At 50.0% G+C, this 13,598-nt stretch overlaps 1 protein-coding gene and 1 long non-coding RNA gene across 2 annotated transcripts in view; one reads left to right on the top strand and one right to left on the bottom strand.

Moving 5' to 3' along the window:
* Positions 1-13,598, bottom strand: part of Slc6a5 (solute carrier family 6 (neurotransmitter transporter), member 5) — a 52,137-nt gene that overhangs the window by 20,193 nt on the left and 18,346 nt on the right. The window contains exons 7-9 of the mRNA XM_013502900.1: positions 8,607-8,741; positions 6,390-6,493; positions 4,335-4,459 (exon numbers count right to left, since the gene is read on the bottom strand). Coding sequence (XP_013358354.1) covers positions 4,335-4,459; positions 6,390-6,493; positions 8,607-8,741 — 364 coding nt within the window. The remainder of the gene's footprint in view (positions 1-4,334; positions 4,460-6,389; positions 6,494-8,606; positions 8,742-13,598) is intronic.
* Positions 11,928-13,271, top strand: LOC102007114. Its single transcript, XR_001230779.1, has 3 exons — positions 11,928-12,315; positions 12,401-12,505; positions 13,025-13,271. It is a non-coding gene; the product is annotated as an uncharacterized LOC102007114 (long non-coding RNA).

The raw sequence follows: 13,598 nt of genomic DNA, 5'->3' as shown, positions 1-13,598 counted from the left end.
ACTCAGTAAAGATGGGGCTACATCAGTCCACTGGTGATTAGTTGGAGAAGAGGGGCAGTGAGAGGTTGAGCATGGCTTGGAGTTGAAATTGGCCTCTAAAGGTCAGACAGGTCTGGTTTGTATCCAGGCTTCATCACTTACCAGCTATGCAACCCTAGACAGGTTTATATAAGCCTCAGTTTTGCCTATCTATAAAATGGGAATAGTAATAATACCTCATAATATGGCTGTGAGGAAGGAACAAATGAAAAAATACCTGGAACATCATCAACACTCACAGAACGTTAGCTTTTATTGTGAGTGAACCATGAGCTTGGCAGTTAGAGGTTCTGATTCAGGGTATTTTTAAGAATACCCCATGCTTGCTGGTGGGGATATCTGAGGTGGTTTTCTCAGCTATTGTAAAGTTCTGCCAGCCATACCTACCTGCCTCAGGGCCCCCCTGGAAAGATCACGGTAACCAAACACATAGAAAGATATGGCAGGTTTGCACATCTTTGCAAGCAGAAAGCTAGATGATACTGCACAGAGACAAGTGAATGACAGCACAGGGAGAATCTACAGCCCACACACGTCTGGAAACAGGAAATCTCAGCACCTGGAGTTTTTATAACTCAGGCATAACAGCACTTTTTAAAACTGGCATTTATCAGGTTGTTAGTTCCTAGTGTTGCCTAGGGCCTCTGGGTATTTAAAATATAAAGCCTCAAACACTTAAGATGCCCCCACTTTACACATTTATTGAGCAGGGTGTGGAGACAGCCTCCAAAGGCTCCTCTATGAACCATAAAAGAAAAGTCTGTGTTAAACTACACTTCAGAATGGGTCTCCAATGCAGAGCAAGGCAGCCAGCTCTGTGCCGTGGCGACAGCCAGGCCCATAAAGCCAGCAAGGTCTTGAAGGGCCACTGCCTGGGACCTCAGTAGGTCGCTTGAACAAGATCAGACCCTTTGGGGGCTTAATTTTAAAATCCTGCTTCAATTTCAGCTGCCTCCCTAACGTACTGGAGTGAAGGCACTCTTTTCAAGCTACATTACAGCAAACTCCACTTACCCAAGGTACCTAGGGAACAGAGTCATGGAGTAAACATTACTGTTTAACATTTCAAATAGCACATGATCTGTCTGAGGGGGCTAAGTCCTGTCTCTCTCCACATACACTGGCAGAGGGTAGAGCCCAGTGGCTGAAGAGTGCGCTCCGCTCCCAAAGATTTCCTCCTCCTCGCCAGGGGCTTTAGCTGAGTCACCTATTCTCTGAGACAAACCTTCATTTTCTTATCTGTGCAATAGAGATGATAACAGTACCTACCCTCATAGTGTTCAGTAAGAATCAAGGTACTAAAACCAGTAAAGGCTTAAAACATGCCCATAATGGTAGGAACTCAGTGGATACACAGCACTGCTACCCTTCCCACTAGAGTGGATCACCGGGGCTTGGGCTCCACATACTAGCAATTTGCAAGGACAGAGATGCCAGCCTTCCTTATCCAGCGGCAGCTCATGAGACATAGCCAGGGGCTCTACCCAACGCAGTACACCAAGACCCACCCGCAGCACAGGTGGATGAGGCCAGCTGTGATGCCCATATCAAAGGGAGTGAATCCCCTGAGGATACAGCACTGGAACTTTGGGCACCAGGGTTGGGACCCCAGGCAATAGACAGGGGTTGGGATGGAGGTTGAGTGGGGAGTATTTTGTTTGAAAGTATTAATTTTGATCATAAGGGTCTCTGAGCTATTCGGGGTAAGACAACGGTGGCACGTCCTAGTTGCCTGGTTGAGAGTTACAATCCTACTTAAGAGTTCTAAATAAAATATTCACATGCATGTTCATCTGTGCAAGTCTGGCCCAGTCTTTCTGATATTGGATAAGCACCACTGTAGGGCTTCAAGTTAGATACTGAAAATGAACCACTGCCCCAAAGATAGCAATGTGAATGGTTGGGAGACACCTCTTGAAAGGCAAAAGATGCACTCAGAAGCTACTTTTCTGGAGTGGATCCCCAAGAAGAATAAGCACCTCTTTCTTCTGCTGTTATAGAAGCAGAGGGCAGCTTGGTCTCAGCCCCAGTACTACCCCCAAATTCTGATATGGCTGAGATTTAGGGTGATACTTTTCACAAAAATGCTTCACTCAGAAGGTCAGGACACACTACTAGGTGTGGTGGTGCATACTTATAATCTCAGCACTCTGGGAGGCTGAGATAGAAGGACTGAAAGCTCTAAGTCCAGCCTGATCAAGCAAGACCCTGCCTCAAAATCTAAAAATAGAATAAAAGAGCTAAGGATGCAGTTCAAGACAAAGGCCTGGGTTCAACCCCTAGTACCACAAGGAAAATAAAAAGGGAATGCTAAATGAATCAGAATTGCATTGAGTCATTAAAGAGAACCTATTTTTGGCTAAATACGAAGACTTGCACCTAGCTTACCGATGTAGGGTCAGCAAACATATCCTGAGTGTCTATATGATAATAATGTCGCTTGGGTAGGACGAAGTAGGGCTGGGATTTAGCACCAGCCTGAACCCAAACAGCTGACCCATATCTGGAGAGATTAACACAACAGGTTAGAATCTGTTAGAAGAGGGGCTGGGGATTTAGCTCAGTGGCAAAAGCGCCTGCCTGGCATGCGCAAGGTCGTGAGTTCGGTTCCCGGTACTGGAGAAAAACCAAAAAAAAAAAAAAAATCTGTTAGAAGTGCTATTGTTGCTGTTAAATCAGAGGAACTGAGAAATAATTGAAAGAGGAAATTTGAGAGAGAAATAGGCAATTATCTGCTGCTTTCTACCTAGAGGATAAATAAAATTCTGTTTGAGGTTTCATTTTCTGTTTTGTTTTGCTTTGGCAACATCCCTTTCCTAGGGCAGAAAAGAGCCCCGAACAGTTAACTTACACTGCCTGCCTCGCAGGAATCACTATTTCTGGCAGCTTGGCCGCTGGTTTCCAACAAGCTCAGTACTGTCACAGGAAATAGCAGAATGTCTCCGATCTACTGAAATTGGGGCAGAACCTCTCTGCTTCAGCGCCTCTGCTGGACGGAAACGAGGTTACAGGACACCTGGGGTTGGGGGGGCTCTGGCGCACGCCCCACACGCACAAATACACACACCTCTCCCTATGACAGAGCCTTTCACCTTCTCTGCCTGCCTCCCAGGGAGTTAGAGACGCCTCAAACTGGAAAACGCATTTGCTCAGCTCCGAGAGCCCCTCTAATTTAGCCACTGCCGCAGAACCAAACATCCCTCGGGTTTCACAGCTCAGTGCGCCCTGGGAACGTGCTGGCTCATTTAACTCTTTAGGGCCCTATCAGCAGGAGGCCAAGTAGTAATTAATTATCCTCGGGGAGCCAGGAGAGATCAGTCAGCCCGCCGAAAAGGTGACATTTCAGAGCTCAGTTCTCTCCCAGCCTTTATCTGAGAGCAGCAGGGAGCTCCTGGAGGGAGGAGGATTGACTACCCAACAAGCCTGTCCCCGGCAGCCCTGTCCCCGGCAGCCCTGCTGGCCCGGTCCCACACACAGGCAGCCCACGGGTACCTAATCAGTGAGCAGATCATAATGACAAACAACAGCCATAAGGAAGACCCTCAAAGCCTTCGAAATACCCAAATCCATTGTAGAACCAGGCTGGGTGGAAATAAAGAGTTAAATAAAAATCTGAAATGCTTTTTCTGCAAAGGCTCTCACAGAGATATGGATTAAATGAGATAAAACATGAAAACTGTCAACTCAAAAGCACCAAATGTTACCCATTCACAGAAGGCTCATCGGCGTAGAGTAAACATTTACCCTACAGCTCCCTGCTACCCACCTACCACCATTCAGTCTTAGCACTCAGAGGGGGAGAACTGCAAGTCCGCTTTGCTAACTAAGCAGAAGGCCTTGAGAACACATTTGATCTAGCAAGCAGGAAAGTGCTTTGCAAGGCAAAGGCTCCCGCGAGTCAGCACTCATTAAACCACAGTGCTCAGTTGCCAAGGGCGTCCTCCTGCGGCAGGCCTGCTGGCCGCCCCGCTCCAGGGCATCAGGTTTGCCTAATGAATCCTCTACTGGGACCTAAACAGTATAGACCTGACCTGCACAGGCTGGGACAGAATTAAGAGAAGCAAGAAAAGACAAAGGAGAGGAAAGAAAAGAAGGAAAGTGGGTTTGAAAGCAACCTTTCTGGCTAGAGACAGGCGAGTTTGAACTCTGCACTAAGCGTCTTACTGGCGATTGTCCTGGTCCCTCTGTAAGGGCACACTTGGGCTCCCTCAGCCTCCTCCTGCCCTCGAGAGCCACCTTCCCAACACAGGGCACATGAGGAGCCCAGGAGGTGAGCCCACAGCCCGCCCCCTTACCTTGGTCCGCCACGTTCTCGATGTTGACTTTGCGCTCATTGGCCATGAAGCCAATGACAGAAAAGATGACGAAGCCCGCAAAGATGCTTGTGGCACTGTTGGTGCAGGTTACAATTAGAGTGTCCCTGAGAGGAAGAGACCAGAGTTGGCCGTTAGGTGGGCTTTGCGGGAGGGACAAGAGGAAGGACAAACAAAATATGCCGTGTGCGTGTGTGTGAATGTGCGCGTGCACACACATGCGCACATACACACACATACCCAGGCATAGGTAGGTCATCTCCAAACAGGCGTTCACCCAAGAAAAGAACAAGCCATTCTGATCACAGATGCCCTTAGCCTTACTTGAAAAGGCACAGAAAGGCTCAAAGACACTTGGCCCAACTGCCTGACCCAGGGCCTCTGAAGGAGGCTTTAGCTTTGTATGCTTAGAACTGGGTCTCAATGACCCACTATGATCTAAACAGCTAGGCGGCCTCAGAAGTGGGGCCACTAGGGAGGTCCTACCTCTGCTGTCATGGTGAGGATGAGTGCCCTTGCAACAGAGCTGCAGGGCCTGTGTGGCTCTCTCACCAGCCAGGGCACAGAAACAGGGCTCCATCTGGAGCTGAGCCCAAGCCCTCCCCAAATACTGCACCTTCTGGCACCTCTGCATCAAATTTCCACTCCTACTCCATTAACCTGCTCACCCACACACCCACATCTGTACACCTCATTTCCACCCCAGGACATCTCTGCCGCTTCGAAGGTGACCCCTCCTGGACCTGCACACCTGCCCAGTGTAAATCTCACCTCATGAAGACACAGCTTGCTTGTGGTCCTTCCTCTAAGCTTCAGAGATGCTTGAGAAGTCTGACCCTTAGTCAAGGTTCTTGCAATACCAAGTGAATGAATGGACTCCTGTGGCAGTTGCTATGGACTCACTATTTTCCCAGGCATGGCCTGGGCTTCCAGACCCGGTTACTAGGACCGCTTATGCATGACCTAGAAAATATGAGCTTTGGCTGCCCTAAAAATGGGAGCAAGGGTGCACTGCTCCAGACCCAGGTGACCAGAGGTATTGAAGCCAAGGACACACTCTATTCTAATGTGACCGGCATTCATCATGGTCATCAGCACTAGCCCTCATCACCATCCTTTGCTCCCAACAGTATTATCATAAAGTGCTCGTGACACTGCAAGCTAAGCCCAGATCTCCAGGGCTCCATGGTTCTGTACTAGGCACAGGCTTTGCTCCCTGTTCCATGAGCTTTTCTAAAATTGAGTAAACTTGAGCTCAAAAAGCCTGTTGCATCTTGTGAGTATGACTCTTTGAACCCAAAGCCACACCCATGATCTTGCACCTCTCCACCTCTATCCTAAACCATTTGAATACAGGGACACATTTTGAACGTCTCTTCCTTGTTCTTTGTTCACAAAGTATCACATACATTATTTAAAAAAATAACAATAGCAGTTGCCATTTACTGAATACCTACTGGTGCAAAACATAGCTCTCAGAGCTTTGTATACGTCATCATTTGCCCCTCTACAAAATATTACAATCTGTGTTTTATAGATGACACAATGGGCGCTTAGAGAAGGAAGGGTCTTGTCCATGATTTTAAGCTTTAGGGTGTGGTGAAGCCATAATCCAATCACCTGTCAGGTTTTCAGGTGCTCTTTCCTCTATGTGATGCTGCCTTTCCTAGAGGATCCCTAGAAAAATATTCATCAAGGCATTGATGACCATGCTTTATAAGTGACGCTATGACTTTATACGTGGACAAGAGGGCTCACAGATGGCTAACACAGAACACAGCTGGCTGTACAGCAGCCTCCAGAGGGGCTCAGTTCCATCCCCTAAGATGCCACTGAGACCCCATCATGAGTCGGGGTCCAGCAGCCCTGGAAGGTCACTTCTCCCAGAAGGAGGTCACTTCTCCCTTCTCCACTCTATCTCAGGTGAGGAGGAGGAGGGATGTGACCTCCAGACCCCGCTAACTCAGTCCACTCTTCTGTCCCTGGCCCTATTTTTGCTCACTAGCACCCTGTGGATGTTTGAAATACTCCACATACCTGTAGCAGTTGTTGTGGAATTTATTGTAAGAAGAAAGAGTGATGAGACCTCCCCAGGCAGCAGATAGAGAGAAGAAAATCTGAGTGGCAGCATCTTTCCACACCTGGGAGGCAAAGCAGAGGACAGTCAAGGTCGCTGAAGGAGACGACAGGGCTCGGGGGAGGGGAGTCTCACAGACATGGTACCACCTTGTCTTCCCGGGAAAGAACAGTCAGGGACAGGACGAGTTTGGACACCAACATCAATGATAAATGCGCCTCGCTTGCGCCTGAGGCCGAAGTCCATTAAATTACCTGGGAGGTTTTAACTCTGTCTCATCGAAGGTGAGAAACTCAATGAATCCTGTGCATACTTCATGCTTATATTTCTATCATGCAATACCAGATAGAAAGGGACAGCCCTGTCTGGGCTGATACATTCTCAAAGAACAATTCATGGATACAAAACCATGGATACAAAATATTGACTTGATAATTTCTGTGGATTACAACTGCTACTAAAACCCTGAAAACCTGCAGCCCCTGATCATAGTAATGTAACCTCAGAGACACAAGAGTGAGCCTCACAGAACCACATTCTTCCTGAGCTTGGCTCATGACACAACTTGGTTCTGTCACATAATTCCTCTTGAATGTCCTCATAAAACCCCAGTGCATGCAACAGTTTGAGCTACACACTTACAATTTACATGATGGTCCTCCAATCGTCTTTATAAATTCAATCCTGTTTTTAAATTGTGCTTAAGGTATGCAAAGACCAAGTTCAAGTGTGTCCTGGAAAAGTCCATGCCCACCCCACGTCCTCCCCCACCTGCCCTGAGACACAGAACTGGGACTGACCTAGGGGCAGCTATATGCCCACTTTCCCATCTAAGGGAGGTGCAGACTTGGTTGCTAGGTAATCATAGGACTTAGTTTCTGGCCCATTGTGTGAAAATGAATGACATGGAACCCCTAGGGTTTCTCTCCTTTAAAAGAGAGGGCAGTGCCTGTTTTTTTTTAAAGGCAAAAAACCAGAATTTCCAAACAATAGGAGAATAGCCATAATTAATGCATTGCATATTGTTATCTTCAGAGCAGTTACTCAGAGTACGAGACACAGGCGTGAGCTACTGTACAAACAGCATTAGCACAAACCTTTCTTTTCAATGAACTAAGAGAAACTAGCAGAATTATTACCTTAACTACTGCCCTTCCTTCCTTCCCGTTTCCCCATCACAGTTTCCCTTTTCCTTTGAACAATTTCTTCCCATTTCACAATATCTACTGTGCATGTAGGGGTCCTATTTACTCATTCAGTTTCTCACACAAAGCAGACAGAATGATGTTTGTGCATGTGGGTCTGATTTATTTCACTTATGAGTGTGGTCTCACAGTTGCATCCATGTACCTATAAAAGTCTCAAGTTTATCCTTTTTTATGGCTGAGTAGTACTGTTCCCATGTGGATATGACGCCTGGAGCTCTAGTCGCTATACGGAAGCTGTCCATGAGGACGGTGGAGCAGAAAGAGGCGCCTGGGTCCCTGCTGATAGCATGGAGTCACTCAGCTGCCCTTGGTTGTCTGCCATGGAGCCATGGGTGAAAGAGTGATGGTTTAAACTGGTATTGTCTGGAGGTTGTTCTGCACAGCCAAATTCAACACTAGCTGTGTTCTTAACATGTTCTGAAAAAGCAGGCTTTTCTTTAAGGTGGGAAAAATCCATCTCTCTTTAAACACCACCCCCATGCTTTGAGCTCTTTGGATTGCGAATCTTAGAATAAAAGAAAGGTCAAGCGTGTGTTGATCCTGCATGGGTTTGCAAAAGTTTTCAAATGTGTCTGAAGCCTCTAACATAATAGAATTGCTTTCGGTTTACCTAAGTGCTGTTATTTCACAGCCAGCAGAACTCTATTTCCCACATACTATAATTAGCAGCAGATAAGTGGTGTGAGATGGCCCAAAGCTATTAAAGGGATTTCACTCTTCATTATCAGCCTGCACTGCAACTCCAGCTGTAGGACAACTATTCCAGGAATCTGAAAATGCTCAGCTGCTCATTGCTCATTCAGTTATGTCCTGAGTGTATAATGTACTGGCCCCATCAGGACCCTGTAGAAGCTGACTGGGGGATTCCCTGGGGAGCACGGCTGCCAAACACCACCCCTCGCAGGACCCATGACCGAGGGCCACCTCCATGCCACCCCCATCCTGTTATCAATGAAGTAGTGAACCCACCGTGGCATCCGTGAGTTTCTCCCACTTCGGGGTGATGAAGTACCAGATGCCAGCCCCGGCTCCAGGCAGGGTGACTCCCCGGATGAGCAGGATCACCAGCACGACATACGGGAACGTGGCCGTGAAGTACACCACCTAGAACACCATTGGGCAGAGAGGCAGGGTGAGCGCATGTGCAGAACGTGTCCTGCGTGTGATGCATACCACAGGCAGGATGGAGCTGCTGCCCAGCAAGGCACCCTCCAGAGCTGGGGACTCAAGGAAGGAGCTAGGACTGACTCAGTCACTTTCCTGTCGCTGGGACAAAATACCTGACACCTACAACTTAAAGGAGTTGAGATTTATTTTAGCTTATGTTTTAGAAGTTTCAGTGTGTGCATGGTCAGTGGCACGGTGGAAGGGCCTGGTAGAAGGAAGGTGAGCATCTCATGGTGGACAGGAAGCACAGAGAAGGGAAGAGCGTGGGAGGTTCACAAATCTATCCAGGTCACACCTTAGGGCCCCATCTCCTCCCACCAGACCCCAATTCCTAACAGCAAGCTAGCCATAAACCCCCGCAGTACAATCACCTTTCCAACATGAGGCTCCGGGTCCACTTTGGATCGAAACCATAACAAGGTCCAAAGATGAAGCAGAGACAGCCAGAAGTAAAGCTTCCCAGGGGAAGGCCTGAGCTGTGGGGGCCAGAAGGGCCAGAAGGCTCGGGTAGGTGTCACCCTGCCCAGCTGCTGAGTGCACAACTCTTCAAGGACCCACAGGGCAAGAGGGAGGCTTCGTTCCTCCCTCCCCTCAAACTCCTCACCCATCACTGATGGAGGCCCCTAATGCCACCGTTAGAGATGAATTCCTTCTGCTTAAGCCTTCATCTCTTCTTACATGAGCCCCCTAAGTGACGCAGTCCAGCAAGATGGAAAGACCGTGATTTTAGACACATTTGAGTTCAAATGAAACAGAACCTCTGGCCCTGAGTAACTGTGACCTTGGACAAGCTATTAAGCTCTCTGAATCTCAATTTTTGGTATCGGTAAACTGGGCACAAAAGCACCTTTCTTACAAATTATCACGAGGATTCAATGAGTGAGTGTGTGACTAGCACCAAGCACCGTACCTGGTCGGTACCATGAGGTCATAAAAGGCAGATGAGTGCAACAAGCATTTACCAGGCTGTTCCTGCAGGGAGGCTGCTACGCCAGTCACTGGCTTGTGAAGATGATGGGACTCAGCAGGAAACAAGGACCGTGTCTGGCTGACGGGAGAGGCAGCTGCCCACAGACCTTAGCAGAAGCGCAGGGAGACGCGTGGAGCTGAGGCCTGAGCTGGCTAAGCGAGGACAGGGGCAGCATCAAGGTGGTGCGACAAGGAGGGAAATGAAGGCAAGACGTGGGCAAGGCGGGCGTGCAAGGGCGAAGCACGGTCTCTGGCTGCAGAAGAGTGTTAGGCTGAGGCCCAGGCGTGATGAGAGACAGCGGAGAAAACCATGTGTGGGTGGCCGTGGGCCCACTAGGGGATTTCTGTGTGCTGAAGAGGGAGGACCAGGGCCCAGGAACACTGGGAAGGAAACTGCTTAACCCCGGAGGCTGGCTGCGGGGGGGGGGGGGGGGGGGGGTGGGAGTTACTTTGCTTCTTTACCTGCCAGTCAAGCTTCAGGGTGAAGGAAGGGCCAAGATCAGGATTTGGTAGATGGGGAGGGGTGTAAACTATGAGCACTTGGGCTCCACAGTCAAATAGGCCTGAGTTCAAATCCTGACTCCACCACTTCCAAGCTGGGTCTCGTGGAAAGTGATTTAACCACTCTGAGTCTCCCTGTCCATACCTGCAAGGTGCTGGTAACAACACTACATTCCTCATGGGCTGTTGGAAGTCTACAGTGGGACAATCCATGCAAAGAGGAACAGGCCCAGGGGCACTGGGAACAAAAATGCCACTTGGGAGGCTTGCCTGGGACTCACCAGTCCCAAATTTAGTAACACTGACACGATAGCTGGCTCACAAAGGACCCCCTCCCCAGTGTGCTAGGAGACACTTGCAGGTGAAGCGAAGCTCCCACTTAGGCCACAGCACCTTCTGTGATGTGTGGGGCAGGCGTTACAGCTGCCTCCATGCCCGATGGCCATCCTGGACCCACCGGACCCGTGGCCCTGTGAGAGGGACAGAGACTCTGCCGCACACCAGCTGGACACCCTGGGGAACCTGGCAGCCAGCAGCAGGCACTGGAATCTCGGGATGGAGACTCATGAGGGGACTTGCAAGGGAGAAGTCTTGGGGAAGGTCAGAGTGGAGACTAAGATCCAACCCCTGGGGTCATGTCATTTATGCAAGTAAATACGCATACAGGGGTACGCACATATGTACCGATGTGTTTAGAGCATCTCACATGTGCCGCGTACAGTTACGTGCCTGGGGCACAACGCTAAGCAGTCAGGTAAGAAGCGCACAGGAGAAAGAGAACAGAGGAGCAGCGAGGGGAGACGGGGCGCAAGCACGGAGGGACGACGTGGCCAAATGGTGGTGCCCAGGCAAGGCCTCCCTGAGAACCTGGCTGAACCTTGAAGAAACAGATGTGAGCCAGTTGGAGATGGGAGAAGATGCCAGGTGGTGGGAAGAGCCGGGATGATGGGCCTCAGAAGAGCGGACCTCCGACTCCCAGGGACAGCAAGGTGGCCAGCAGGAGGAGCAGGAGAGGCCTCTGCAGGGGGAGGGGAGGGACCTATCACAGAGCAGGGCGGGGCCTGGTACAGACTCTGTGATGGAGGCTGGGGCAGAGGAGTAACACAGCCTAGCACTTTAAGAGTGTTACCCGGTGCTGCCTCACCAGTGACTGCAGGGAACCAGGGACAGCGGCGAAGAGGCCGGGGCAGCAAACCAGGCAAGCAATGGCGATGGCTTTGACCAGTATGTCATGGGGGCTGGTGACAGACAGATGCCGGGTGTATCTTCAATTAGAGCAAAAGAATTTCCTGCAGTAGTTAATGTGGTGGGAGGGAGGGAGAAGAAGCCAAGGTTGATGCCTAAGGCTTTGGCCTCAGCACCAGAAAGGGTGGAGCTCCCACTTGCTGAAAAGGCGAAGTGACTTTTGTGTCTAAAGCCAACTGTTCAAGGCCATGCTCTTATTGTCTGGCTGCTGACCCAGGCATGCGCTGGCCTCTTCCTCTTCTCTCCACTGCTGCCCCCGCTGACCAGCCCATCTCTCTCCTGCCCCACCGGAAGCAGCCTGTTCTCCCCTCAGGTCCCCAAGAACTGGCAATGTCAGGCACTGGGGGAGGAGGCAGCAGCCAGCTTCCTCCGCTATCAGCAAAGCTGCTTCTCTCCTCCTCACAGAGTCGAAGGAAGAGCAAAGCCCTGTGAGATGTCACAGAACTCAAGGACACCTGACATCGCAGGAGAGCACTGCCCCACCTCCTCCGAGAGGAGATGCTACAAGAAAGGATGTCGTCTTGGTGGTCTTGATCAGTCTGACTTCTACCCCACTGAGATGGCAACTGGTACAGGGGACAACTAAGGGCCACCTGAGCTGCGACCAGTGGGAAAGAAAGGCAGCAGGCGGAAGCAAAGGAGAACTGATAACCAGATAGCAGGCGCCGGCAGGGGGCAACCTCCAAGACTCCTCGCTCTAAGACTGGTACCCTCTGAGCAGCTGAGATAACCGTCCCCATTTCTCCGTTGGGGGACAGGTTAGGCCTGCCCCTCCTGCAGTGCCCTCAGGGACCAGGTATGTTGCTCAGTTCCATTTTGCAGAGGAGGAGGCTGGGGCTTCATGTTAAGCGTCACACAAGGGATTAAATATCTCATTCAAGGTCTCCCCATTTGAACCAAGATCCAAACCAGGAGCTTTCTCACTCTAATGCTGCTCTTTGCATTGTTCTATGGGCCTCATCGTGGGAAGGGTGCACTATGCTGAGGTAAGTAAGGCACCCAGGGTATAAAATTTAAGGAAACCTCCATGCTTGGGGGCGCCCCACACCCTCAGGAACCTGAATGCTTCCTTAAGGTTTGCCCCCTAAACACTTGCCTGCCCACCTGCTCCCGGCCTGGGTCCAGACAACAGAGCCCCTTTACAGATGATGGCCTTGAACTGAGAGGGCCGACAGTTGGGTTTCTAAATCCAGAAGATGCCTCATCTGTGAGGATTGTGTGCGTGGAGGCATTAGGTACAGGCCTCAGCACGCACCTGCTTCAGGACAAACAGTCAGAGGAATTAAACTTGAGCAGTAATGAATTGTACTTGGCAGGAGTGACAGTGACTAGTTGATATCAGCCTGTTGTCCTGACACCTCGAGGCATCCTCCGCGCCGCAGGAGGCCTGCGCAGGTGGTCAGGCACCAGCAGCCAGCACTGGCTAATTAGGTTGGCTTCGCTCTGCTGCCACAACTTCCAGGCAGCGCAGCCCTGAGCTCAGGTGGGCCACATTTGACCTTCAGGTGGCCTGCGGGTTGCCCCTGCCTCTGGAGTTCTAGCCGCTCAGAGGCCTCAGTCTCCGAAGAAGCAATCAACCATTTATGGCTCCTGGGGTCCTAAGTGACATCCAAGTGCATCCAAGTGACAGTGTTTGCGGAATTTCAATCACGGAGGGTTCATCGTAATGAGCACCTTCAGCCATGCGTTCACCTTGGCTCTCAAGTAATTTCCCATGATTAATGTCTGTGTGACCCAGGGCACGATAATAAAACGCGATTCATTATTTCTGTTGGTATTCCTCACTTTTTAATAAATTGGTCTTTGGCTGGAAACCTTTCTCAGTGAAGCAGGAAGATAAGTTGTCAGGGATAAAAGGAAAACGCACCTGCTCACAACTTTCTACTCTAGAATGCCTACAAAATGTAGCGCCCAGGATTAAGCTCTGGGTCAGTTGAAAGAACTGGCCACAATGCCATTCCAAAAAGCACGACCAATAGAACTTACTAGAATCTTAGAGAATGCTTACTGTAGCTCTTGATTTTGTAAATGAGGAAAATAAGCCCCCCATGCATCCCGCAACCTGTCCCAAGTCGCACA

Source organism: Chinchilla lanigera, unplaced genomic scaffold, assembly GCF_000276665.1.
Source record: "Chinchilla lanigera isolate Chin_1 unplaced genomic scaffold, ChiLan1.0 scaffold00075, whole genome shotgun sequence".
Taxonomy (NCBI): domain Eukaryota; kingdom Metazoa; phylum Chordata; class Mammalia; order Rodentia; family Chinchillidae; genus Chinchilla; species Chinchilla lanigera.
This window is presented reverse-complemented; position numbering and strand designations above follow the sequence as displayed.